Below are 26,531 nucleotides of genomic sequence, written 5' to 3'. Positions count from 1 at the left end.
AAAAAAAAAAAAAAAAAACACAGTCTATGTGAATTAATTAAGGGTTGACAACGGTTTTTTTTTTCTTTTTTGTTTTTTCCATTTTGGAGACAGGGTCTTACTGTCGCCCAGGCTAGAGTGCAGTGGTGCACAGCTCACTACAGTCTCTATCTTCTGGGCTCAAGCAATCCTCCCCTCCCACCTCAGCCTCCAGAGCAGCTGGGACTACAGGTGTGTGCCACTACACCAGGCTAATTTTTTTTTCTATTTTCATTTTTCTGTAGAGATGGAGTTTCAGCATGTTGCCCAGGCTGGTCTCAAACTCCTGGGCTCAAGTGTTCTGCCCACCTCAGCATCCCAAAATGTTAGGATTACAGGCATGAACCATCGTGCCCGGCCTACAACAGTCATAAAGCAAATGACCTGGAAAGCGAACAAAACACCCCTCACATGTGCAAAGCACTTCTCCAAGGAAATGTCACATAGTCTTATCTGATCCTCAATTTTGTGAGGGGTGCAGGTTTAAGTATTTTCTCTCAGTTTACAAATGAAGAAACTGTTCTGAATATTGATTTACCAAAGCATATTAATCAGTAGTAGAAATGAGACAGTAGCACCCAGGTGCTGGGAATCTAAAGAATGATCATTCAGCTACAATAGTACACATAAAACTCTTACAAATCCCTAAGAACTACTACAAATTTTAATTGCTGATTACAATAGAGTAGTTTCAATTTATTAAGAAAAATACAACTATGATTCAGAAACATAATAATTTCCCATCATTGTCACAGCATGGATTTATAGCTCTTTTACTTAATGAACTAGACATTCTAAATCAGATGGAAAGCCTAATAATCAGAGAAACAGGAATGTAACTAAAACAAACCGTGATAGACAACGTGATGGAAGATAAAGTATGATTTAATACGTGATGAACTGCTTTTAGTAAGTAAAATGCAAAACGCTTTTAAAAAATTTACCTTTTCTACAGCAGGCACAAACTGCTTTGGAATATTTGATCCGAATGTTTCATCTGAAAACTCCAATTTAGTGTAGTCCTCTGGGTCCAGAGGCTCCAGGACACCTATTACTTTTCCATACTGGCCTGCACCACCTGATTGTTTTTTATGTGTAAACTCAAACCTGAAAGTGATTTAGGAGAAAAAAAAAAAAAAAGGAGCATTATGTAATTACAAAATAAAGTAACCCCTATTAATTTAAAAGAACACATTTGATTATTTATTTATTATCATGGTCTTTTAATAAAAGTTTACTGTAGATTTTAAAAGAACCCTCTCTTTTCTGTTTTTACTTGAAGTGAGGGTGGGATATACTACCCAAGATAATACACAGATGAATTTCACAAATAAAAAAGTAAAAGTCGAGTAATTAAAAGAAAAAGGTCAGTCTACGGTTCTTGTTTTAATAACCTACATTCCGAAGACCTTGCCCATTTCCCTGGAACACAGTGTTCTTTCTTTAAATCTCTGTAACCAAAGACATCTACTTGAAAATAGGACCTTTGATGGCTAAGTTAATTTATTCAGATAGTTCCTATTTGATTTTATTCCTTGGGCATCACAGACTCAGGCAATACAAGAAAAGGGATTTCCAAGTGAAATAATTAATACCTGAAAATGATTGGTGGCAAAATGATAGAGACTAACATAAGTCAGTCATTCAACAGACACAAAAACATATTTAAACACAGGTCAGTGTTTACTTCAAACCACTAATGGCAACATTAATATGATAGAATAAGCACTTTACATACATACTAAAGATATGTAAACACAGGCTACTGCTTCACTGGAAAAATCATTTCATGAGTATCTACTGTTTGCAAGGCATTTCTTCCTTTAAATTGAAATCTTCCTCAAGACTACACGATGGAAGAGGCCAGCTGCTTTCAAAATTATTAGCAGGTAAGAAAATGGACATTAATGAGTGTGCATTCCTGCATACAAATCTGACAGTGGTTTGGAAAAAGCAAATATCAATATTTGCCTGTTCTAAGCTGTTAGGAGATGCCAGCTTACAACAGGCAAATTTCCAAAACTGCGGAACGCTCTCATATTCTCAAGTATATACAACGTTTTCTATGAGACATTTTAAATCATGTTTTCGATTTGTCAACAATGTAACATCTATACAAACGTACTCTAGATCTGTGTTGTCTATATGGTAATAACTAACCATGGCTGTTTACATTTAAATTAAAAGATTTCCATCACTGCATCAAGTTCTACTGGGCAGCAATGCTCTAAAGAACCAAATCACAAACAAGTAACTCCACACAGTTTCAGGAACCATAACTGAATTTATAATCGAGAGAGTGCCAAACAACAGAATACTTCTGTGCCAGGCTTATGTTAAGTACCTTATATGGATTGTCTTACTTGTTCTTTACCACAAACCCATGAAGTAGGTATTATTTTTATCACCATTTTACAGATGAGAAACCTGAGGGACAGAGAGACTAACTTGCCCAATGTGACAGAGCATTAAGTGGCAGAGTCAGGATTTGCTCTAAAACCAAGGATCTTAAACATTCTTCTAGAAGGCTAATACAAAAAAGATATAAACTAACTTACAAACGCTGGGGTTAGTTTATTCACTTCAAAAGCTAACAGACGGTGCTACAAGAAGACAGATTTTGCAGTAGTTTTAGAAAAAGTAAAGGTACAAGAACTAAGACTGCCTGACAGGCAGCTAAACAAATGCTGAAGGTGAAAGAAGTGTCACACTATGAAAGACAATTTCATTTTGGCAAAACATCATCTGTCACATTAAAATGAATGTTGATTAGAATTGTTGGGTGGGGAGGGGTTGAGGGAAGAGAAATTACCTATTGGGTACAATGAATATTATCTGGTAGATGGTTACACCAAAAGCCCCAGACTTCACCACTACCCAATACATCCATGTAACAAAACTACACCTGTACCCACTCAATCTATTTTTTTAATCGAAAAAAAAAAATTATGTCAGGGCCACATTGTTTTCAACAACAAAAAAATATATATATATGTAAGAATTGTGTTGGCTTTGTTGTTTACCTGAAATTTGCAGATTTGTTTTGACTTCAGAATCATAACAAAGTTGCAAGCAATGGGCACTTCTAGTAATTATGTTTTTAAGAGAGCCTAAATTGGTATGTATACTTTTAAATGCCTATTATCTCACAACCAGTGTTACTAGCTTTGATATACAGAGATCGTGACTGCATTCATAAGGCTTCAAAATGGTGACTTGAGGAAGCTCACATATTGTATTTCTCAGTACTGGTGGTAATACACGAGATGTTAACTAGCGTGAAACCTAAAATTTCATTATCAGCAAAAAGCTCTGAGTTATCAGAATGTACTCAGCCACTTTCCTGGACACTATCAGCAGAGGACCTATTCAAAAACCTCACACACACAACGACAACCTAAGGGGCTGGCTCACAGATACATGACTCATCAAAGGAAAAAAAAATAAGAGAAAAAAATTCCTCCAACTTCTTAGAAAAGGCCTTAAGAGGAGAACTAACGATTTCATCCTTTAGTTACTTTATAGTTGCTGGCTAATATAACTAGAAAAGATGAGAAATGCTTTATTGCTATTAATTTTTTAAAAAGCTACGTAGTCCAAAGAAACACTGTATTTATAAATTAAAACAGTTTATGAGGAAGACAGTATATTACAAATGCATTTTTGTTCATTTTCTTTTTCAAAGCATCACAACATACAGGCATATCTTGGAGGCATTGTGGGTTCAGTAACAGACCACTGCAATGAAGCCAATATCACAATAAAGCAAGTCACACAAATTGTGTTCCTAGTGATTACAAAAGCTGTATGTTTACACGATACTGTAGTCTATTAAGTATGCAATAGCATTATGTCTAAACAAAAATCCCACCATACGTATCTTAATTAAAAAATACTTTATTGCTAAAAAATGTTAACAATCATCTGAAACTTCAGCATCAGAATTAGAAGTAGGCACTGAAGGTCTGGGAGCCTAGAGGGTCTTAGCTTGATGCTGATGGCTACTGACTGATCAAGGTGGTGGGTGCCGAAGGTTGAGGTGGCTGTGGCAATTTCTTTTAAAATGTTTTTTAGAGATGAGTCTCTCTATTGCCCTAGTTGCCCAGGGCTGGTCTCAAAGTCCTGGCCTCAAGTGATCTTCCTGCCTCAGCCTCCCAAGTAGCTGGAATTAAAGGTGTGAACCACTTCACCCAGTCACATGACAATTTCTTAAGACAAGACAACAATGAAGTCGGCCCCATTGATTGACTTTCCCTTTCACAAGACTTCTCTGTAGCATGTGATGCTGTTTGAAAGGATTATATCCATAGCAGAATTTCTTTCAAAACTGGAGTCAATCATCTCAAACCTTGCCACTGCTTTATCAACCAGGTTTACCCTTTGTTATAATTTTAACAATGTTTGCAGTGTCTTCAACAGGAGTAGATCCCATCTCAAGAAACTACTTTCTTTGCTCATCCATAGAAGAAGGAACTCCTCATCTGCTCAAGTTTGAACATGAAATTGTAGGACTTCAGTCACATCTTCAGGCTCCACTTCTAATTCTAGTTCTCCTGCTATTTCCAATACATTCACTGTTACTTCATCCACTGAAGTCTTAAACCTCTCAAAGTCATCCATGAAGGTTGGAATCAACTTATTCCAAACTCCTGGTAATGTTATTTTGACCTCCTCCCAGGACTCACAAATGTTCTTAATGTCATCTAGAATGGTGAACCCTTTCCAGGTTTTCAATTTACTTTGCCCAGATCCATCAGAGGAATCAACCTATGGCAGCGATCACCTTACAAAATGTATTTCTTAAATAATAAAACTTGAAAGTCAAAATTACTCTTTGATCCAGGGGTTGCAGAATGAATGTTGTATTAGCGGGCACGGAAACAATATTAATCTCTCTGTACATCTCCATCAGAGCTCTTGTGTGACAGGTGAATTGTCAATGAACAGTAATCTTTTGAAAGAATCTTTTTTTCTAAGCAATGGATTTTAAACATTCAGTAAGTCATGCTGTAAACAGATGTGCTGTCACCCAGGCTTTGTTATTCCATTTGTAGAGTATAGGCAGAGTAGATTTAGCATAATTATTATGGGCCCTAGGATTTTGACAATGGGAAAGGGGCACTATCTTCAAACTTAGTCACCCGCTGCATTAGCCCCTAAGAAGAGAGTCACAGCCCGTCCTTTGAAGATTTGAAGCTAGGCACCAACTTCTCTACAGCTATGAAAGTCAAAGATGGCATCTTCTTCCAAAAGAAGGAGGTTTCATCTACACTGAAAATCTCTGTTGTTTGACTGGGCATGGTGGCTCATGCCTGTAATGCCAGCACTTTGGGAGGCCGAGGCAGGTGGATCACGAGGTCAGGAGTTTGAGACCAGCCTGACCAATATGTGAAATTCTGTCTCTACTAAAAATACAAAACTTAGTCGGGCATAGTGGCGGATGCCTGTAATCCCAGCTACTTGGGAGGCTGAAGCAGGAGAACAGCTTGAACCCAGGAGGCAGAGGCTCACTACAGTGAGCTGAGATCATGCCACTGCAATCCATCCTGGGCAAGAGTGAAACTCCATCTTAAAAAAAAAAAAAAAAAAGAAGAAAAGAAAATCTGTTGTTTCGTGTAGCCAACATCATCAATGATCTTAGGAGATCACTGATCACTACCGCAGCTTCCACATCAGCACTTGCTGCTTCACCTTTCACTTTTAAGTTACAGAGATGGCTTCTTTCCTTAAACCTCATGAACCAACATCTGCTAGCTTCAAACTTTTCTTCTGCAACTTTCTCACCTCTCTCAGCCTTCATAAAATTGAACAGAGTTAGAGCCTTGCTCTGGATTAAGCTTTGACAGAGAGAGAGACATTTGATATAAGATGATGGGCAAGCAGACAGATGGTATTTAAAGGCAAAGTCAATCAGAACCCCCAAATCCCAGGAGACAATAATAAGCATGAAACTGGGGCCCAAGTCCAGAATCCAGATTTACTGCGGAACCTACATAAGTGGAAAAAAAGAGACCTCAAGAGTCTCGGGTGTGCGTGTTACTACCAAGTTAAAGGTCCTGGCCGGGCGCGGAGGCTCATGCCTGTAATCCCAGCGCTTTGGGAGGCCAAGACAGGTGGATCACCTGAGGTCAGGAGTTCGAGACCAGCCTAGCCAACATGGTGAAACCCTGTCTCTGCTAAAAATACAAAAAACTAGCCAGGCATTGTGGTGGGCACCTGTAATCCCAGCTACTTCAGAGGCTGAGGCAGGAGAATCGCTTGAACCCAGGAGGTGGAGGTTGCAGTGAGCTGACATTGCACCATTGCATTCCAGCCTAGGCAACAAGAGTGAAACTCCGTCTCACAAAAAAAAAAAAAAAAAAAAAAAAAAAAAAAAAAAAAAAGCTGTTAAAACAGCGCAAAACACAGGAAAAAAAAAAAAAGGCCGGGTGTGGTGGCTCACGCCTGTAATCCCAGCACTTTGGGAGACTGAGGCGGGTGGATCACCTGAGGTCGGGAGTTCGAGACCAGCTTGACCAACATGGAGAAACCCTGTCTCTACTAAAAATACAAAATTAGCTGGGCGTGGTGCCACATGACTGTAATCTTCAGCTACTTGGGAGGCTGAGGCAGAAGAACTGCTTGAACCCAGGAGCAGAGGTTGCAGTGAGCTGAGATCGCACTATTGCACTCCAGCCTGGGCAACCAGAGCGAAACTCTGACTCAAAAACAAAAGGTCCCAATCCAGGCAGCCAAGACCTTGGCCAAACCTTGATAGAATCTCCAAGTTATCCTAGCCCAATTAGCCTAAGACCACCAAGGATAAACCTGTACTTCTACAAAGTCAGGTTTATAGACCCATTTCAATGAGGGAGACCACATACCAGAGATAGTGCTTTGTATAAGTTTAGTTTTTAAGTTTATTTTAATCCTTGAAGTAAAATATTCAAAATGACTCAAATTGGAAGCAGGGTGTTACATTAAAACTTCATCATTTTAAGATTAGTAAAGGAGAGGGGTACAGGCGCATTTTTTTTCTCCTGATCCAAATTACATAATCCCCCAATTTAATACTATAGTTTGCAGATTCTCATACTTTGCTTTGGGCAGAACTGGTCCAAAACCCACAAAGAGCTGAGGACGAGAAAGCCTCTTCCTGGACTCTCACAAGGGGAAGGGAAATGAAGGAATCGAATCACTACCTAGAGTACCTGTGCACCTTGCCCTGTCAGGGACACTGCGTGCGGAGTATACGGAAGTTGCACTCCAGTATGCCAGCGAAGCAACCAGACTTTTTTTCCCATGGACAGGAAACTGGAGGCTTCAGAGGCGTCCTATATAAGCGAAGGCCAGAAAGCCCCACCCTGCACTTCTATAAAGGTTAATGAAAGACGCAATCCCAGAGAACCTAGCCCACTGACTCCCTCCCCACACCTCCACCTTCTGCTGGCGGACAGCATGCTGGCCTCTCTTCCAGTAGGAACCGGCAGGCGGAGTAAGGAAGGCGGCTGCTGGCAGTAGCGGGGCGGGGCCTCAGAAGCAGCCAGCCCAGGGCGCTGGGACGGAGAGAGCCTGAGCCCAAGCAGCAGCTTCCGGAGTCGGAAGTTGCTGAGGAAGAAGACAGACTGAAGGAGCTTGCGACTTTTTCGCCTCGGCAACCCGACCCAGCAGCAAGCAGGACGGGCGGCGCTCTGCTACTGGTCCCGTTAAGCCTCAGCAGCCCAAGCCCTGAAGTCACTGCTCTAACGGAATGGAAATCCCGCCGACCAACTACCCAGCCTCCAGGGCAGCCTTGGTGGCACAGAACTACATCAACTACCAGCAGGGGACCCCGCACAGGGTGTTTGAGGTGCAGAAGGTCAAACAAGCCAGCATGGAGGTGAGTTTAGCAGGGGGTGGCGCGCAGCGGGGGCTTCAGGATTGCGCTCCCTCCACTGACCCGAGGTCTCAGCCTTTGTGTGCAGATACTCCGTGCCACCCCCTACCCACCTTCTGTTTTAGGACACACTGCTGGTATCTGGTCTTGAGATATTAAAGTTTCTGAGGGAATGTCTATACTACAGTCTCTGCAGACAGCCCGGGGCTGTTTTCATCTTAAGGCAGAGACAAAGTTTTTACACGCACAGTTACAGGAAAATGGGAAAACGCTCTAAGTAATGGGGCAGCACTTTCCTTAAGTGTAACCTGTAGGAACCATTCGAAAGACTCTTAAGGCTGCCACGTTTCTCATCTGCTGCTCTGATCTGGACCAACAAAAGCTCCCATCTTCCAAATGACTCTCTATTGCCTACATTTTAAGACAAATCCTTATTAGACCCTTTGACCAAAATGAAGGGGGAAACAAACAGCAAGAGAAACCGACAAAGTCAAACAATAAAAGCACTGTGGGCTGACGCTGGTCTTTAGCCACCCAAACACCACTACCACATGACTGCCTTAAATGATGTGCACCCTCTGCTAAAGGCTTGAATTAAATGTTTAAGGCCTCAGCAATCACTAATGAGGTTTGTTTTCATTTTACTAAAATCCACTGGATTTCAGATTATCCCTTATTTGTCTGACAGAATTTTCACTGCTAACAGTCTTTAAGAGGTGACAGACCATAGATCTTATTTTGAAACTGGACCAGATAACATAATTAGGTATAAATTTTCAACCAGTATCTTGATTTAAAAGTGAAACTCATTTCTTAGTCTTATAAAATTTGTTAATCATTTTGCAGTTCCACTAATATACAAGTAAAAACAATACTTAATTGTATTAAGTATCCAATTGTTTTGCAGTAATCTGCCTCAAAATGAAATTCACGTTCATTGAACACTATTTGGAGGGTACGCTGAGCTTTATGAAAAATCTTTTCAAAGATGACACTATTTGTCATCTTTAGAATTAAACACTGTTTCAAAATTTCTTATGTAGAGACTTTAAAATCACAGATCCAGAGGTTAAAGTCTTTTGATGATTGAAAGTGAGTTGTGCCCAATTTGTATGCTTTTATCCTACCCTTTTGACAGGGGACTTGCTAGATTAGATGTTACATTCATGGTGACATGCCTTTTTCAAGACCTAAGACTTTCACCATTCCCCTTCAGCCAGCCCCTCCAACCAAATGAGATGGATGCTTCTAACAATGCAAGTATAATGTTGTTATATTTTCTTGTCTCCATTACATTTGCTTAATTTTAGGATATTCCAGGAAGAGGACATAAGTATCGCCTTAAATTTGCTGTTGAAGAAATTATACAAAAAGTAAGTCAAATTTTTTTTTTTCTTTGACACAGGGTCTCTATCACCCAGGCTGAAGTGCAGTGGCGGAACATGGCTCACTGCAGCCTCAACTTCCCGGGCTCAGGCCATCCTCCTACCTCAGCCACCCCGAGTAGCTGGGACCACAGGTGCATGCCACCACACTTGGCTAATTTTTGTGATCCTCCTGCCTCTGCTTCCCAAAGTGCTAGGATTACAGGCATGAGCTACCATGCCCAGCCAAAATGTTCTTATTAAATCAAATTTAATTCTAAATATTCCAGATCATCTTTGCTGATCAAATCCATAACACTGATTAGTTTTACTTATTTTTAAAAAGTTGTTGTGAAATCCCTGCCTCTAAAAATTACCATATGGGCAAAGTTTACAAGGATCAGTTATTTACTATCGTTGGGTATTCCTAGGCATGTGAATTATTTCTACTAACCTACACAGAAAAAGACTATATACTTCAGTTCAAATGAATTTCCTTACTCTTAGGGCAATCTGCACTTATGCCTAATATAAATGAGTGAAGTAATTTATTCCCCAATCACTTTCTTACGTCTGCTTTTCTCATTCTGTTTTTCATTGGGTTTTTAGAGAAAGAATGTGCTCTTAGATATTCACAAGCAATAGAATGCCAGCTGATACCACCATTCATATAAAGATCCTCCAGTAATGAAGAAGGGAAATTTTAAAGATTATACACAACTGGCAAATTATTAATGAGACAAACTTCAAAGAAAGGAACGGCAATCTGTACCACAGCCATCTTGAAATTTTAAAAAGCTTGCCTTTCTGTTGAGCATAATAAGGAGATTCATTAAAAGGCATCTGAGCTGCGAGACAGCCATCTTTACAAAGCATAACCCAATGCTATAATCTTCTAATTTTATATCCAGACACAGACTGCTGCATATGCATTTGAAAAAAGTTCTGTTATTTCAGGAGCAAGGAGTAAGAGTAATGGAAAAACTTTAAAAGTAACCAGAGTCTTGAGTTGGTATATAAAGTCAGACTAAAATCTGGCCTTGCAAGTAGACACCCCATTAATACTGAGATATATTCAGTTTTAAGACTAGACTTTACAAGATTATGACCCATATCATTTATAAGGTATCTATTTTAGGGTACTCACATGGTAAGTATAGAATATTAATAGGCCAGGCCCAGTTAGATACCTCTGAAAACATGCACTCTGAAGTCTAGTCTAAAACAACACCATTAAGGGCCTATGCTTTAAATCATATCTCAAAGATGATAATAAATAATGAATAGCCTTCTGTATATAAGGATCTTTTGCTAAATTTCAAACAGCAAGTTAAGGTGAACTGCACAGCTGAAGTACTTTACCCTTTAATGGGACAAGAAACTGCACCAGAAGTCAACTTCACATTTGAAGGAGAAACTGGAAAGAATCCAGATGAAGAAGACAACACATTTTATCAAAGACTCAAGTCGATGAAGGAACCTCTAGAAGCACAAAATATTCCAGGTATATACATAAATATGGCATGAAAATCACTTGTTTCAACTTTAAAATCAATCTCAATTATCTATGCTTAAAATTGTTAGTTGCTAAGTATGTTAGAAACATGCACGCTTTTGCAAAAATACTCATCTCCAATCTAATCCAACAAAAAAGAGGCCTCAGAAATTTCATAGATCCCTAGCTTAATTAAATTATTTTCTGCACACATTTGAAGGAAACTAAGACATGATTTAGAATTTACATTTTGTTTTAAAAGGTTAATACTACATATATAATTATCATATAAATGTTTCTCCTACCAGACAATTTTGGAAATGTATCTCCAGAAATGACGCTCCTTCTACATTTAGCCTGGGTTGCCTGTGGTTACATAATATGGCAAAATTCTACCGAAGACACATGGTATAAAATGGTAAAAATTCAAACTGTCAAGCAAGTGGTAAGTAGTTTCTATAAAATACACTATTCATGAGGTTAATATTTATCGAAAGTATTGTAATTCATAATTGGATAAATAGTATCCCTATAGTCATTTTGTATTTAATAGCAAACCTGGGATTTCAAAGGGGAGGTCAGTTACAATCAAGATTAGAGAAGGTGACGAATTGTAGGAAGAGTCCAAAGCAACAGTAACTGGTCTAAAAAGTTGTTTGATTTGGCTGAGAGATGCAAACCACAGGCCTCCTTTGCCTCAAACTTGCCTAATAACTGTGCTTGGTTAGTTGCATTCTCTGGGAACATACTGACTAGGAAGCATAACAATAGCAAGGCAAAGCCAAGGATTTCAATGAAACACTTTCTATTAATACAAAGTATCTAGACTGCACTTTCAAAAAGCATCATGGTAATTGTAGCTCTTAATCTTTCAGGTTAGTCAAGTCAGATTTAACTATGATACTTTACTCAAACCCTCTTCTAGAACAAAAAGGTTTAGAGAGTTTTATTAGTAGCAGCAAGATAGAATCCCAGGTGCACAATATATAGTCAGGTCTCTCTGTCCATGGGTTCTGCATCCATGGATACAAACAACTGAGAATCAAAAATATCTGGGGTAAAAAATGGATGGTAGCATCTGTACTGAACATGCACAGGTTTTTTGCTTGTCATGATTCCCTAAGTAATATAACAACTATTTACGTAACATTTAGATTGTATTCGGTATTATAAGTAATCTAGAGATGATTTAAAGTATATGAAAGGCTATGCATAGATTATATGGAAATACTACACTGTTTTATGTCAGAGACTTAAGCATCTGTGGATTTTCGTATCTGAGGGGAATCCTGGAACCAGTCCTCCATGGATACTAAGGGACAATTGTAATGACTCTCCTCACCTTTAATCTGCTCTATAAAGATCCTCAAGGCCACTTTTTATGGCAGTCACAAGCAAAGCTGTGCTTTCAGAAGAGGAAAGTCTTGAGTTATAATCCGACATTTAGCTTTTGTGCTCAGCTTAATACAGACTATTTCCCTTAGCAATCTAAGTTTTGTGTTCAACTTAACTATAGTCATGCCATACTGAAACTGTTTTTTTCCTCTACTGTACAGTACAGAAAAAAGCTTAATTACACAACCACATAACTACACTCACTACATTTTATTATTCTCAGGTGTTCTGGTTTTGTTTGTTTGTTTGCCTGTTTTTGAGACAGGGTTTCACTCTGTTGCCCAGGCTGGAGTGTATTAGTGTGATCATGGCTCGCTGCAGTCTCAATTTCCCAGGTTCAGGCGGTCCTCCCGCCTCAGCCTCCCAGGTGGCTGGGAGTACAGGCGCACACAGCCATGCCTGGTTAATTTTTTGTTTCTTCTCATAGAGACGTGGTTTCACTGTGTTTCTCAGACTGTTCTTAAACTCCTAGGCTCAGGCAAGTTGCCTACCTCAGACCCCCAAAGTGTGGGATTACAGGTGTAAGTCACTGTGCCTGGCCTTATTTTCAGTTTTCAAAAGAGAATTTCTATTATAAAATTGTATTATTTCAATGTAAACACCCATTGCTACAGTTCATCCCATAAATTATGCTTTTCTGTACAATGGAAACACGAAGGTTCTTCAATAACAAGCTACACTTGGTAATTCTCTTAAGTAGCTACCACAACTTGGAAACTAAAAACAGGTAAACATTTTTTGGGGAACAAATATAAAATCATGATTTTAAAATGCATCTTGAAAGAACACTTTATTTAGTGTAAGAGAATAGATTTTCTGTCACATTAAACTGAAATTCTGACATTCAATTTTTATTTTTACCTAAATGTAAATATTATATTCATCTACTAATCAAAGATGATTTTCAAAATTAAATGTAATTTTTTGCCAATGATATTAAGTTTTAAACAACAGGTTTTTATTTTTTGTCACAGCAAAGAAATGATGACTTTATTGAATTACACTACACCATTCTACTTCATGATATAGGATCTCAGGTAAAGTATAATTTACCTTTATTTGATGCCATTCTGAAAACTGAGACTCCCTGTATTGCCAAAGTATGCTTTATTAATTTTGACTCTAAATCAGAATTCATGTAAATCCAGATAGGCACCATATTTCAGTATATTATAGCTGTAGCAATTTAACAAAAGTACTATTCTTTGCGAAGACTGTTTTATCTCTAACAAAATATAAACCCAACTACGTTTTCCTAAATGTTTTCTGAATTTTATCATGGCATTAATTTTCTTCACTTGCAGGAGATTATTCCCTGGCAAATGCAAGTTCTCTGGCATCCACAATATGGCACTAAAGTAAAACATAACAGCCGTCTGCCAAAGGAAGTACAACTGGAATAAACAAAAACCCTAACACTGGAAGTGTAAACATGTCTATTAATGATGTATATGCCAATTTCACTGGCATCTAGCTTATGAGGCCAAATAATCCCAAAGTGTCACTTTATATAAATGTCTTGATTATGGTTTAGAACTTTATAGATTCATAATACAAAGTATCCCTATATAAAAATGTCTTTATAACAGTAATAGTGGTATGTATATCCAAAATAAAAAGCTTCAATTTCAGCCTCAAATGTTTAATTACGTTGCATACTTACGGGACAGGGGCAGTAATGGTCTCTCGAAAGGCAACTTTTGGCTTTCCTGTGATACAAGGACAGCCATATTCTCTTTCCATCCTCTAAAAGAGTGGGGAAAATATTATTCAAATTTAAAAAAATAAACTGAAAGAAAACTCCTGACCATCTTATATATCTTACTAGCATTCATTTAAATATAATAGATAAATCTTAAATCATTTTAGTATTTTGTAAGGATTAGGTATGTGATACTTAATACAAACTGCTTTTACAGATTTTATATAAATGAATTCTAAGTTACATTGGTTAATTTATATTTACCTCCAATTAATCTACCCACTAAAACGTCACCATTGCTCCATATTATTACATATTCATTGGAATAATATATAAATCTGTTGTCAGGATTTTCTATCTCAACTTCAAAGATATGATCTCATCAAAATTTCTAATCACATATCTTTGTTTTTTACTTATATATCAATACATACAAGACCTTTCCTGGGAAGGTATAGGCCCCACCTTCCTTTCATCTATATTATAATGATCTTCAATTATTGACTTGAGAAGAAATGGCCTGAAGAGTTGGTACAACCGCAGGTTGTCTCCCTAAGGCTTGAACCAGGATTTACCTGACCCAGTTAACCATGACCTGGAGATGGACAGATATTCTTGTTGCAAATCCCCTGAGCCTTGATTCTAGGGGTCTAGAACGTTTTACAAATAAAAAAATTTAGAGATCAAAAATAATTATTTTGTAACACATAGTAGCGGAAGCAGTAGACCACATCTGCATACAAACCAGAGTGAAGTTAGAGACATTAGATTGAGACATTAGATGAAAAACCAGTTAGTTAGAGACATTAGATTGAGAATTATTGACTTTTAACAAAACAGACAGTAATAAATTGATTTTAACTTAACTTCCTTATTATTCATTACCTGAGCATAGATTTCCAGGTGTAATTCTCCCATTCCAGATACAATTGTCTCTTTGTTCTCAGTGTCAAAGTGTACTTTAAATGTGGGATCTTCTCTTGTAAACCTGCCAATACCTTTTGAAAATTTTTCCAGATCGTTCTTCAAAAGAAGAAGAAAATCACTATATGTTTTACTGTGCATCATAAGCAATGGGATTTTAGAGAAAACTTTACTGAATGAAATAAAATACATCAGCAGTTAAGAAATAAAAATGACACACATCTAGTTCTACTCCATTTTTAAAAACAATGTGAGCTTGGATACCGCACAGCCAAGAAAGCAGGGAATAGCTCACTGAAAAGAATTTTCTTTCCATATCAAGATAGAAAACAAGAGTCCAAGACTTCACTCTATGGCCTTTCCTCTTACACTGACAAACTGTCCTTTTGTGAAAATTGCCCATAAAGCAAAAATTGGAAACTGTGTTACATTTTAGAAATCCTATACATAATCAAAGGAATCAGCATGTTTACCAAGACACTATTGTAGATCCAAGCAGGATAGTTAAGACCAACAAATAGGCAAATACCACAATGAGACTTGTCCCTTTCAAAACAGTCTGCTTGGATGTGGTATGATGCACCTTTTTTCTCCTTAGATGCCATGTAATCCCATGTGGTAAGCAAAGTAATGGCCCTCCAAAGATACCCTAATCCTCCCAAATCTGGCAATATGCGACCTTACATAGTAAAGGGGACTTTGCAAATGTAATTAAGGGGCCGGGCGCGGTGGTTCAAGCCTGTAATCCCAGCACTTTGGGAGGCCGAGACGGGCAGATTACGAGGTCAGGAGATGGAGACCATCCTGGCTAACACGGTGAAACCCCGTCTCTACTAAAAAAAAATTCGAAAAACTAGCCGGGCGAGATGGCGGGCGCCTGTAGTCCCAGCTACTCGGGAGGCTGAGGCAGGAGAATGGCGTCAACCCGGGAGGCGGAGCTTGCAGTGAGCTGAGATCCGGCCACTGCACTCCAGCCTGGGTGACAGAGCGAGACTCCGTCTCAAAAAAAAAAAAAAAAAAAAAATGTAATTAAGGTTACAGACCTGGAGATGGGGAGATTGTTATCAATTATCTGGGTGGGTACAACATAATCATGTGTGCCTTTAAAACATGGAGGAAGCCAGAAGGGTGGATCAGAGGGATTCCATGAAGGAAGAAGTGGCAGGAGATATCTGAAGCATGAAAGGGATTTAACCAGCTGTTGCTGGCACTGAAGATGGAGGAAGCGGGCCACAAGCCAAGGAAGGTGGGTAGCCTCTAGAAGCTAGGAACAGCCCTCAGGTAACAATCATCAAAGAAATGGGGACCCCCTTCCTACAACCACAAGGAATTGAATACTGCCAATAACCTGGGTAAGGAGAGAAATGATCCCATAGAGCCTTCAGAAAGGAAAACAGCATTGCCAATATCTTAATTAATTTAGCCCTTTGAGAACAGTTATCAGTCTATGATCCACAGAACTATAAAAGAATATATTTATGTTGTTTTAAGCCACATGTGGTAACTTCCTATGTCAGCAACAGAAAATTTACATGCCCAGTACCACCAATATTAACAGCTATCATTTACCACACACCTGGAGCTGTGGTATGTGTTTTGCATACGTTTTCTCAAATCCCAACCACAGTGCTGCAAGGCATAATTATCCACATTTTACAGGTGAGTAAATGAGGTACAGAGAGTTTAAGTGACTTGTTCAAGGCCACACAGCTATTGCATGGCAAAGCTGGGACTGAATCCCAGTTTAGTCTTTCTAGGTCTTTTGCCTTTTTCCTGCACAAGCCAGATACTCTCAACTTAGAAACATCATGCCTGCCCCTACTATTGAGACTCATGGAGACTTCATTATTTGATTTAAATTAACTTATTCCAGCAAGCAAACATCTTTAAACTTTTTAATGCATACACAACCCCAAAACACCAAAAAACCTTCTGGATATTGTAGCACTGATTTCCCTCCATTATTGTAAATTATCAACAGTTAAGTGTCTTAAATAAACTCTGAATTTAGGAATGAAGAAGCATGATACATAAGCATTAAGTTCTAACCTTGCATACTTCCAAAAAGAAAAGCAAGCAATTTTAACAACGTACTTGGAATAAACTATGGCATCCTACTGAGGTTAAGATGTAAGGTTCACCTTTCCTCGAGTTCCTGAGAAAATGGAGTAATTTAACATGTCTTGCCACCTCAATTTTCTCTTTTCTATATTGAGAAAAGGTCTGGAAAACCTCAAGATTCCTCAAAATACATGTAGTAGTAGCTGTTAGTGATATATCACACATGACAATTCATCAGAGTATGTTTTGTAATAAATTCTGTATAACAAATCACAAAATGTTCACTCAATGTATGAATAAGTGAATTTCAATATACCACATTAACATGATTGTTATGAATGCCAAGGCAACTTAAGAACAAAAAAATTATGGTTCAAGATCAGACTAATTCCCATGGCAAAGAATGAAAATGCAAAACCTAACCAGGCAATTTTGGATTTATTAAAAGTTAAATTACATCGACCCAATTATAAAACTATAAAGTATAAAATTATCTTAAAAATTATATTTCAAAGTGAAAAACAGTCTTATTTTCAGGCTTTCCATGCAATACTCAGACACCTCAGAAATACCACAAAACCTAGAGCTATATTATAACCTATGAGTCAATTAATCAGTTCAACATTATAAAGTACTTTATAGTGGGGTTTTACTACAACTTAGGAGAAATGCCCCTGATTCCCCCTTTTCAGTTGTTTATGATTTGAATCCGGGAAGTTACACTTACCACTCTGAAGCCAACAATATAGTAAAGAGTTATAAAGTACAGTAAGGTGAATATTTTAACACCATCCATTTCTTCAAATATACTGAGGAGTTATCATTAGGAACAGACTGGTAAATTTAAAAAGAAGATCTCAATACCAACAGAGGAAATAGAGACCATACGACTGCTGGTTATTACAAGATATCAAGCGCATGGTAGAGAGAGAGGAAAAAGAGCTCAAGTTTTAATTGTGATATACTGAGCTTTAAATCAAACTCCTACCTTGTTAGAAGGCTTCATTGCTATTGAAATGACAGGATCAGGAACATGAATTGACTCCTAAAATATTTTTAAAAGAAAACAGAAGAATTCAAAAACAGACCCACATGGGTCAGGGATAGATTAATGTGCCAATTTACAACAGAACAAAGGATAAATACTAGCCATTGTCTTTAGGCTAGACAATATATATCTTGATCTGTTTTGCATTAAATAAGTATATTAATACAACATATTAAATAAATAAATAAAGCTATCTACTTATATAAGTTCCTCCTTCCCAAAATAAAATTAATGAATGTATTTATTTATCTGTTTAACATAATCACTACGACTAATCCAAATACTGAGATGTGAAATTCTTACTGCTTGGTGGCTGTTGCAATCTTCTAAGTTACTTTATTTAATCAAAATATACTACAATTACTGATAAGGCAAACAGAGAAAGGGCACCACATTCTTCATACCCATGATACCTCATTTAATCAATTACAACTCTGAGAAGCAGGTATTATCCCAATTTTGCAAATAAAGTCACTAAAGCCTTGGAAATAAGGTAAAACAAATTGGCTAAGGGCCAGTAGGTAGCATAGGGCAAAGGTGAGACTCTAATCAAGGCCTATTTGTTTCAAAGCCTTGGTAAGCACTTTCCACAACCACCAATCACTTCATGTTGCTAATGACAAGTACTTAGAGAAGGTCTTATCAATAATACTTAGAAAACATTCCTTTTATCTGGATCTCAAACAAAAATTGTAGAGATTTATGCTTTTTTGTAGTGTCCTAAATCAACAGGTAATACTACACACATTAGAGGATATTATAGACAAAAAAACTAAACTATAAAATCATGAATTCATCATTAGATAGCAGGAAGTACTACAGTGCTAATCTGTTAGAGTTGGGTCAGTACTTATGTAAATGACCCACTGCAAATTACCTATGTACTCATCATACTCTTTCTTTACTGAATTCATGAAAGAGATCACTCTTATGAACAAATGGCCATAATGTAACAGAGTTTGCTCTACTACAGAGGCAAAAAAGGTGAGTGAGTGAAGGGAATTCAAAGACAGGAACTACCTGTGCATGCTCCTCCCTCAGAATCCCTCAATGATAAAAAGGGACTTCTGAGTTGGCCAAACGGCGGACTGTTTCTATAAATCAGACTGTGTAGTTGCATATTGCCTTCTGAGCCTGGTTATGTTCTGTTATCCCAAGTCTAGTCTAAATGGTACAGTCTGGTCTCACAAGGGATTGAGGGAACAGTACACTTCCCTGCTACCGAGTTAGTAAGGAAGTAGCACTCCACTGAAACTAGCTTGACGCTAGTGGTAACAATCAGAAATGCACCCCGAGTGTGGAAGCAGGTCTCAGGGTGGAGGAATCAGAGCCACTGTCCAGGTACCATCTGGTGGAGATTTTTCCTTCTTGCTAAACTTGGGAGGATTGTGGATCCTCCAAGTTTTCCTTTTTACTATAGTCAAAACTCTTCCTACTTTTTACTATGAAAAAACCAGGTGAGTTAGCTTACAGAGCAGTTGTCTAATTGACATTCAAAGAGCTACAGCCAACATTCAAAGAGCCACCACTAACTTGGTGACTGTAGTACTCAACGAAAACTTCTGTGGTTGTTTTTCTGAAGTATTAAATGCACTACATGAAAAAACAGACTTTTAAAATTCTAGTGATAAGTAGCTTTGAAATTAAATGGATTACCATGGAAAGGTCACTGTTGGCTTTGTTTGTGAATGTGTCTCCACTAGCACAGTCAACGCCAAACAACGCACAGATGTCTCCAGCATATACTTCCTCAACATCCTAAAAAAACAAATAAAACAAAATGATATTTGATACAAGCAATACAAATAAAGACGTGGTAACTAAAAAGTAACTGTACAGTACACACATTGTATATAAATAAGCATGGTAGAATATCTCAGCTTGAATTGTATAGTGAATTAGCTAGAACCAATACAACAACAATCAACCACGCTAAGACGTATTTTTAAAAGGCCTTCATTTAAACCATATATCAACAGACAAGATTTTACTTTAAACAGAAAACTCATTACCTGAAGGATCTGCAGTACTAACAACACAGTGCCTCAAAGTTCTAAAGTTATTTCTATGGAATTAAAAGGCACGTACTGGCGGGGCATGGTGGCTCACGCCTGTAATCCCAGCACTTTGGAAGGTCGAGGCGAGTGGATCACCTGAGATGAGGAGTTTGAGACCAGCCTGCCCAACATGGTGAAACCCTGTCTCTACTAAAAATACAAAAAATTAGCCAGGCATGGTGGCGGGTGCCTGTAATCCCAGCTACTCGGGAGGCTGAGGTAGGAGAAATACTTGAACCTGGGAGGCAGAGGTTGCAGCAAGCCAAGATCGCGCCACTGCACTCCAGCGTGGGAGACAAGAGCAAAACTCCATCTCAAAAAAAAAAAAAAAAAAATGTACTATACATGTTGCCGCAGTTAGACAATGAGATTGTGTATGACAGAGATATACCAGGAAACCTGTAAAGGAAGTTCTGAAAACAAAGGTAGGAGAATGGAGCCCACTATACTAAAAATAATTTTAATTTCTCACAGATGCAAGCAGTCAAGAAAACACAGGAAATCTAAGAACAAAGCATTGGTGCCTCCAAGCTTCCTAGTTTTTGTCCTTTTACATTTACAGTTCATTCACAACAGCTGTAGCTGTGAGTAAACATGTCTTTCTTCAATGGTGACACAGCTGTACAAATCTTCCAGCTCCTAGTCCATGAAACAGCTATGACAATCATTTAGCCTGCCCCCTGCTGCCTATGTCACAAAACAGCAATGCTGTCAGGTTTTGAGACTGACAATTCCTCTTCTAGAAGAAACAAGTTATAGCTACCAAAAAATTCATAAGATTTTGCTTAGACTGATAAATTTCTCCAGGAATATATAGCTGGATTGGGAGAGGGTGGGAGTAGGGGACCAACTCATGCACTCAGTATTCCTTCCAAGACCTAACCATAAGGACTACAGAAGGCTATAGCAGATTCCAAGCCAATTCAAGAATCCAAGGCGTAAGACAAAGTTTATCTCCCAGATCAGCCCCTAAAGCTTTAAATCTTCAGGTGAATTCTGGCCCCAATATGGTCCTGTAGTGGGTTCTACAATAGGAATAAAAGCTCCGGGGTTAAACAGGGCTTTTGTGCCTGCCGTATTTCAGAAAGTAAATAAAACAACGTGGAAAAGTGTGTAAATTTATGATTCTCTTATGTTTAAGAATCACAGTTCCACAGTCTTAAATGCCTATTACATTCTTTGTAATGATAGTTCTTGAGGTAAGTGCTGAATCTTGTATTCTGAGTGTTAGGAAACTATTTCTTTTCCTTAACCTTGGCCCTTGAGAAAATATAACTAATTCACAACTAGTGGTATTTAAAAAAAATGAGTTGTTAACATCTGCTAATTTAGCCTATAGCAAAGTGCTAGATCAGAGCTGCAACACATTTAAGTAAAAAGGAAGAAACTAGGAACATACATTTAACCAGAATTAATTTTCTAGTGGGGTTCAGGATACCAAGAAAGGTCTATTTCACCCATATGAGAGGAATTTCTAACCTCACGATGACCTTGTACTTGCCTCCATCATGTCGGCATGCATGCGAGTCAGCCGTTGCAACCGTACTTTCTTTCTTGTCCTTGTGTTATAGATGGTGTCACCCTTCTTTAGCTCTCCCTGGTAAATGCGAACGTAAGTTAATTGTCCAAATCGACCTACCTAGAAGTCAAGATCGGGTAGGGGCAGGAAGAATAAAAAGAAACATAATAATCAAAGTACTGAGGAAAGCTTCATAAGTCCCTCCGAGTATTCTCTACCAATTTTAGTAATCTATCTTACATACTTCAGTTTATTGTCATAAACTAATACTAGCTTTGAACACAGATAAATGGCTGTTATTCATCAATCTTTTTGGTATCACAATCTAAGTTATTTCTGTTTCCTTTGAAATAAGCTATTAGTATTAGAACAAAATTTTTAAATTTTTTACATAATAAGGAAGTATCTTTTGCCTTCTAACATTATTTCGTAAGTTTAATACAATAAGATATAAAACAAAACAAGGTATAATTGGAAAAACAACAAAGATACCATTAGAAACAGTAGGTGTGTGCTATACATCTAAAATACAATCTCTGATAATCACGTGGAAAATTATGCAAGTAAGAGTTCTGTGGCTGGGCTGGTTGCTCAGGCCTGTAATCCCAGCACTTTGGGAGGCAGAGGCAGGTGGATCACCTGAGGTCAGGAGTTCAAGACCAACCAGGCCAACATGGCAAAACTCCATCTCTACTAAAAACACAAAAATCAGCCGGGGTTGGTGTCGCACCTATAATCCCAGCTACTTGGGAAGCTGAGGCAGGAAAATTGCTTAAACCCGGGAGGCAGAGGTTGCAGTGAGCCAAGAACTCACCACTGCACTCCAACTTGGGTGACAGAGTAGGTGAGACTCTGTCTCCAAAAAAAAAGAGTTCTGTGAAGTGACTGAATATACTAGCAGTGACCAATTCACATATATTTAAAAGTTCCCAGTTCTTACCATGTTAACTGTAGGCTTAACAAAGTGGCAATCGAAATCCCAACAGGAAATTTTAAACATGTGATTAGTGATTTTAAAATTCATTCAGAGGTAATAGGTAAAACAGAAATTTTTCAAAATCTATGGTAATGAGATAAAACTAACCCTGACATCTATAAAAACATATTAAAATGCTTGAAACTCACAAAATTCAGAAACAGCACAAATTAGACTAACCACCCCAAAGAGTACAGTATAAAAATCTAAAGTATAAAATATATCGGTCAATAGATGGTAAGGAAACATGACAAATCAATGGAAACGGAAAAAAGGATTGTGCATAAAGTACTAACTGGACAAATGATACTCTATTTGGAGGCAGAGGAAATACATTTAGATCCTACCCACCAAACCAAATTCCCGCTGAATTAATGATGGGGAAAGAAAAAAAAACATAAAAAAGTAGAAGGAACGAAAGTAAATATTAACAAAATATATACAAATAAAAGGTTTCTAAGGTTAAAAATTAAAAAATGACTAAACGAAAAGACTGACATATTTGAGTATATAAACTTTAAAGCACTGATTGCTTTTAAAATCAAAATGTATTTCATCAAGACGAAAGATTACAATAAAATTTTCATTTGTTAAATCAGTAATGATTTTAAATAATACTCAATGATGATATTCCTTGAAATAATCCAATACATTAATCTGGAGAGTACGAACGCAATCTGGCAATATAAACCATTAAATATGAAAACATTCTATGCTTTTAACTCAATAATCACTATTCTGGGAATCCTAAGAAAATATTCTTATAGATGTATTTTAAAAGCTTTACACGTAAAAAATTTTACTGTAATGTTTCTATTTTCAATCAAAAAAATTTTCCCCTAATTTTGGAGGTAATAAATACATTGTAAAATATTTTAAAGTAGGAAAAGCCCCAAAATATAATCCCATCCCAGAAATAACCACTCTTAACACTTCCAACTTATCTACCACTTTTCCCCACTTAAATTATGAACAGAAGCAACAGCATTTCCACAAAAAGCCCATCCAGTCCCCAAATCTTGGTTTCTAATGCCATTTTACTTAAAAAGGAACCAGTGCTCCTTGGAGAATGGCTGACTCTAGGGCTAAGACACGGAATATACAAGATAAGCCTGGAGCATCTTGTAGTGCTGGCAAGTAAGGAAGTATTCAAAAAGGCAAAACATTGGAAGATGTTAAAGGAACACAAGAGCCAAATGGGAGTTCCCAATTGCCAAACCCAGTCACTCTGAACGACAAATGACATACTCAAAGTCATAGTCATGATTATAACTCAAAGTTCAAAATACACATACATGAGTCCATACTGATATTAAATAAGTGATTGTCCAAATAAACAAATGAGCAGGGAAGAAAGACAAATCTCCCATTCAGAAGAATTCCAAGTAACTTATGTAGATACTGCCCCTTAAGTGTTGGCTTAAGAATTCCCCACCCCTTAAGTGTTGGCTGAGTCAAGTGACTTCCTTTTAAAAAGTACACTATGAAAAGGGGAATAAAAAAAGTACAGTAACTTTATAGCGGAGAAACCTGTCAAACACTCTCTCAGTCAGATGTGGTGATTGAGGTTAGCATTAACAATGATAAATCATGCTGCAAGTCTGTACCTTGGATATGATGCGACAAGAATAACACTTTACCTCGATGTAGTCCTCCTAAAAACATGACTCCAATCTAATCATGTGAAAAACATCAAATAATAAACCCAAATTGAGCGACACTCTACAAAAGAGCTGACCAATACTTCTCAAAAATGTCAATCTCGTGAGAAACAAGAAAGTCTAAGAAACTGTTACAGCCTAGGAGCGCATGAGGAGACATGACAATCAAATATAACATGGTCCTCTGGATGGGCCTTCTGTAGTCCTTCTGTCTAGAGACAGAAAAAGGACCTAGACAAAAACTAAAGAAATTCAAATGAAGTATGGATTTTAGTTAATAATAATATACCAATATTGGTCCATTAGTTGTGACAGTGTATATTAACAATGGAGGAAACTGGGTGCAGGATATATAGGAATTCTGTGGACTATCTTCATAACTTTTCTTTAAAATATTCTAAAATAAGTAAGTTTGTTTCTTTTTAAATCACAAACATCTTTTCATGTCAAAAAAAAAAAGCATTTCAATATAACTTTTAAAGTCTGAATAATGTTGCACTATAAGAATGTACCTCAGTTTATTTATCAAATTGTAATTACTGGGCATTTTATTTTTATTTTATTTTATTTTTTTTCGAGATGGAGTCTTGCTCTGCCGCCCAGGCTGGAGTGCAGTGGTGCGATCTCGGCTCACTGAAACCTCTGCCTCCCGGGTTCAAGCAATTCTCCTGCCTCAGCCTCCTGAGTAGCTGGGATTACAGGTGCCTGCCACCATACCTGGCTAATTTTTGTATTTTTAGTAGAGACGGGGTTTCACCATGTTGACCAGACTGGTCTCAATCCCCTGACCTTGTGATCCGCCCGCCTCGGCCTCCCACTCCTGACCTTGTGATCTGCCTGCCTTGGCGTCCCAAAGTGCTGGGACTACAGGTGTGAACTACCGCGACCGGCTGGGCATTTTCAATTGTGTGTGAGATTCTGGTTTTATAAGGTGAGTTGAAGCTAACATTAATTCGCTACCCTTCATTAGTTCCTTAAGACATATTTCTAGAAATGGACCCAATGTTATTTATAACAGTAGAAACCTGGAAACATCTAACAATTAGGAAATTTTAAGCAAATTTTGGTGTATCTACTTGATGCACTGTTATGCTACTACTTAAAATGTTTAAACTATTTATAGAAACATGGACCATTATCTATTGTGACATTAAATAAAAAGAGCAAGACAAAACTATACAGGTAGTATGATTTAGGTAAAAATTTACACTCTTCAGGCAAAGAGAAGAGACTAGAAAGAAATGCACCTAATAACAAAAGAACTATTATGTCAGAGCTTTGGAAATTCTCTATCTGCTCCTTCTACTTTTCCTATTTTATGCATCTTTCATAAAGGTCAGAGTCATTCTGTAATAGGAATAAAGCCAAGAAGTAAAAACATTCTACAGATAGCAGTTAAATACATTAGAAAGCAACTTACCTCCAGTTTAAAAGCCAGGCCTACAAATGGGTGGGAATTGTCTCTACTGGAGTTCATTAGGATTTTGGTTTTCTCTTTTGAGTCACTTAAAATAAAATAAATATAAATCTATGAGATGTAATATTGACATTTCTTTTATATCACTTTATTTCATCAGGAAGTATTATCTGAGAAAAAGCACATGTGTGGGATATTATTGGTGTCACACATAAGTAAACTTTCACTGAAAGAGATCAATAGAAATAAGTTCTCAGCTGGGCATAGCTATGCCTGTAATCCCCACACTTTGGGAGACCGAAGTGAGAGGATCACTTGAGCTCAGGAGTTTGAGGTTGTGGTGAGCTATTACTGCACCACTGCACTCCAGCCTAGACAACTGAGCAAGACTTTGTCTCAAAAAAAAAAAAAAAAAAGTCTTCAGAGCTTAGCTTAGTTACTACATAGTGATAGAACAAGAGTAGACTAAAAACCACAGAAATGGTCTCATAGGGAAAGAAAAGAAAATAATCAATGAGTTTTTTTTTTTGAAGTTTGTTTTTTTGTTGTTGTTTCTTTTTTTTTCTGAGACAGAGTCTTGCTCTGTCGCCCAGGCAGGCTGGAGTGGAGTGGCGCAATCTCGGCTCCCTGTAGCCTCTGCCCTCCGGGTTCCAGCGGTTATCCTGCCTCAGCCTCCTGGGTAGCTGGGATTACAGGCGCACACCACCACGCCCAGCTAATTTTTGTCTTTTTAGTAGAGATGGGATTTCTCCATGTTGGTCAGGCTGGTCTCGAACTCCTGACCTCAGGTGATCCACCTGCCTCAGCCTCCCAAAGTGCTGGGATTACAGGCGTGAGCCACTGCGCCCGGCAGAAGTTTGTTTCTTAAAGTTTTTTTTTTTTTTAACAGTATGTCTGAAAACATCTAGTCCCAAATGAGAAAATTTTCTAATGATGTAAACCTTGAGAGATAGTAAAACAAATCATACTTTTAACTCAAAACAGAATATGATATAGAAACTGATATAATAAATATTTTCTATATGTCAAAACTGTTACC

At 37.8% G+C, this 26,531-nt stretch overlaps 2 protein-coding genes across 2 annotated transcripts in view; one reads left to right on the top strand and one right to left on the bottom strand.

The window, feature by feature from the left end:
• The window catches only part of GFM1 (G elongation factor mitochondrial 1), a 46,697-nt gene that overhangs the window by 10,636 nt on the left and 9,530 nt on the right, over window positions 1-26,531 (bottom strand). Inside the window, exons 8-14 of the mRNA XM_017890543.1 lie at window positions 25,496-25,580; window positions 21,421-21,558; window positions 19,519-19,620; window positions 17,803-17,859; window positions 14,715-14,852; window positions 13,791-13,873; window positions 963-1,125 (exon numbers count right to left, since the gene is read on the bottom strand). Of these exons, the coding sequence (XP_017746032.1) occupies window positions 963-1,125; window positions 13,791-13,873; window positions 14,715-14,852; window positions 17,803-17,859; window positions 19,519-19,620; window positions 21,421-21,558; window positions 25,496-25,580 (766 nt within the window). The remainder of the gene's footprint in view (window positions 1-962; window positions 1,126-13,790; window positions 13,874-14,714; window positions 14,853-17,802; window positions 17,860-19,518; window positions 19,621-21,420; window positions 21,559-25,495; window positions 25,581-26,531) is intronic.
• On the top strand, window positions 7,059-13,766 carry LXN (latexin). The gene is made up of 6 exons (XM_017890544.1): window positions 7,059-7,876; window positions 9,184-9,246; window positions 10,564-10,741; window positions 11,041-11,177; window positions 13,102-13,164; window positions 13,432-13,766. Exons 1-6 carry the CDS (start codon window positions 7,748-7,750, stop codon window positions 13,528-13,530), a joined length of 669 nt encoding a protein of 222 aa, XP_017746033.1. The 5' UTR covers window positions 7,059-7,747; the 3' UTR covers window positions 13,531-13,766.

The sequence above is a fragment of the Rhinopithecus bieti genome, unplaced genomic scaffold (genome assembly GCF_001698545.2).
Source record: "Rhinopithecus bieti isolate Rb0 unplaced genomic scaffold, ASM169854v2 scaffold_17971, whole genome shotgun sequence".
NCBI classification, from domain to species: domain Eukaryota; kingdom Metazoa; phylum Chordata; class Mammalia; order Primates; family Cercopithecidae; genus Rhinopithecus; species Rhinopithecus bieti.
Note: the sequence above shows the minus strand (reverse complement) of the source record. Positions and strands in the feature narration are given on the sequence as shown.

Coding starts and splice junctions, on each gene's coding strand:
- LXN (XM_017890544.1), top strand. CDS start 7,748: ATGGAAATCCCGCCGACCAACTACCCAGCCTCCAGGGCAGCCTTGGTG. Junction 9,247..10,563: donor TTGAAGAAATTATACAAAAA/GTAAGTCAAATT, acceptor AATTTCAAACAG/CAAGTTAAGGTGAACTGCAC. Junction 10,742..11,040: donor AGAAGCACAAAATATTCCAG/GTATATACATAA, acceptor TTCTCCTACCAG/ACAATTTTGGAAATGTATCT.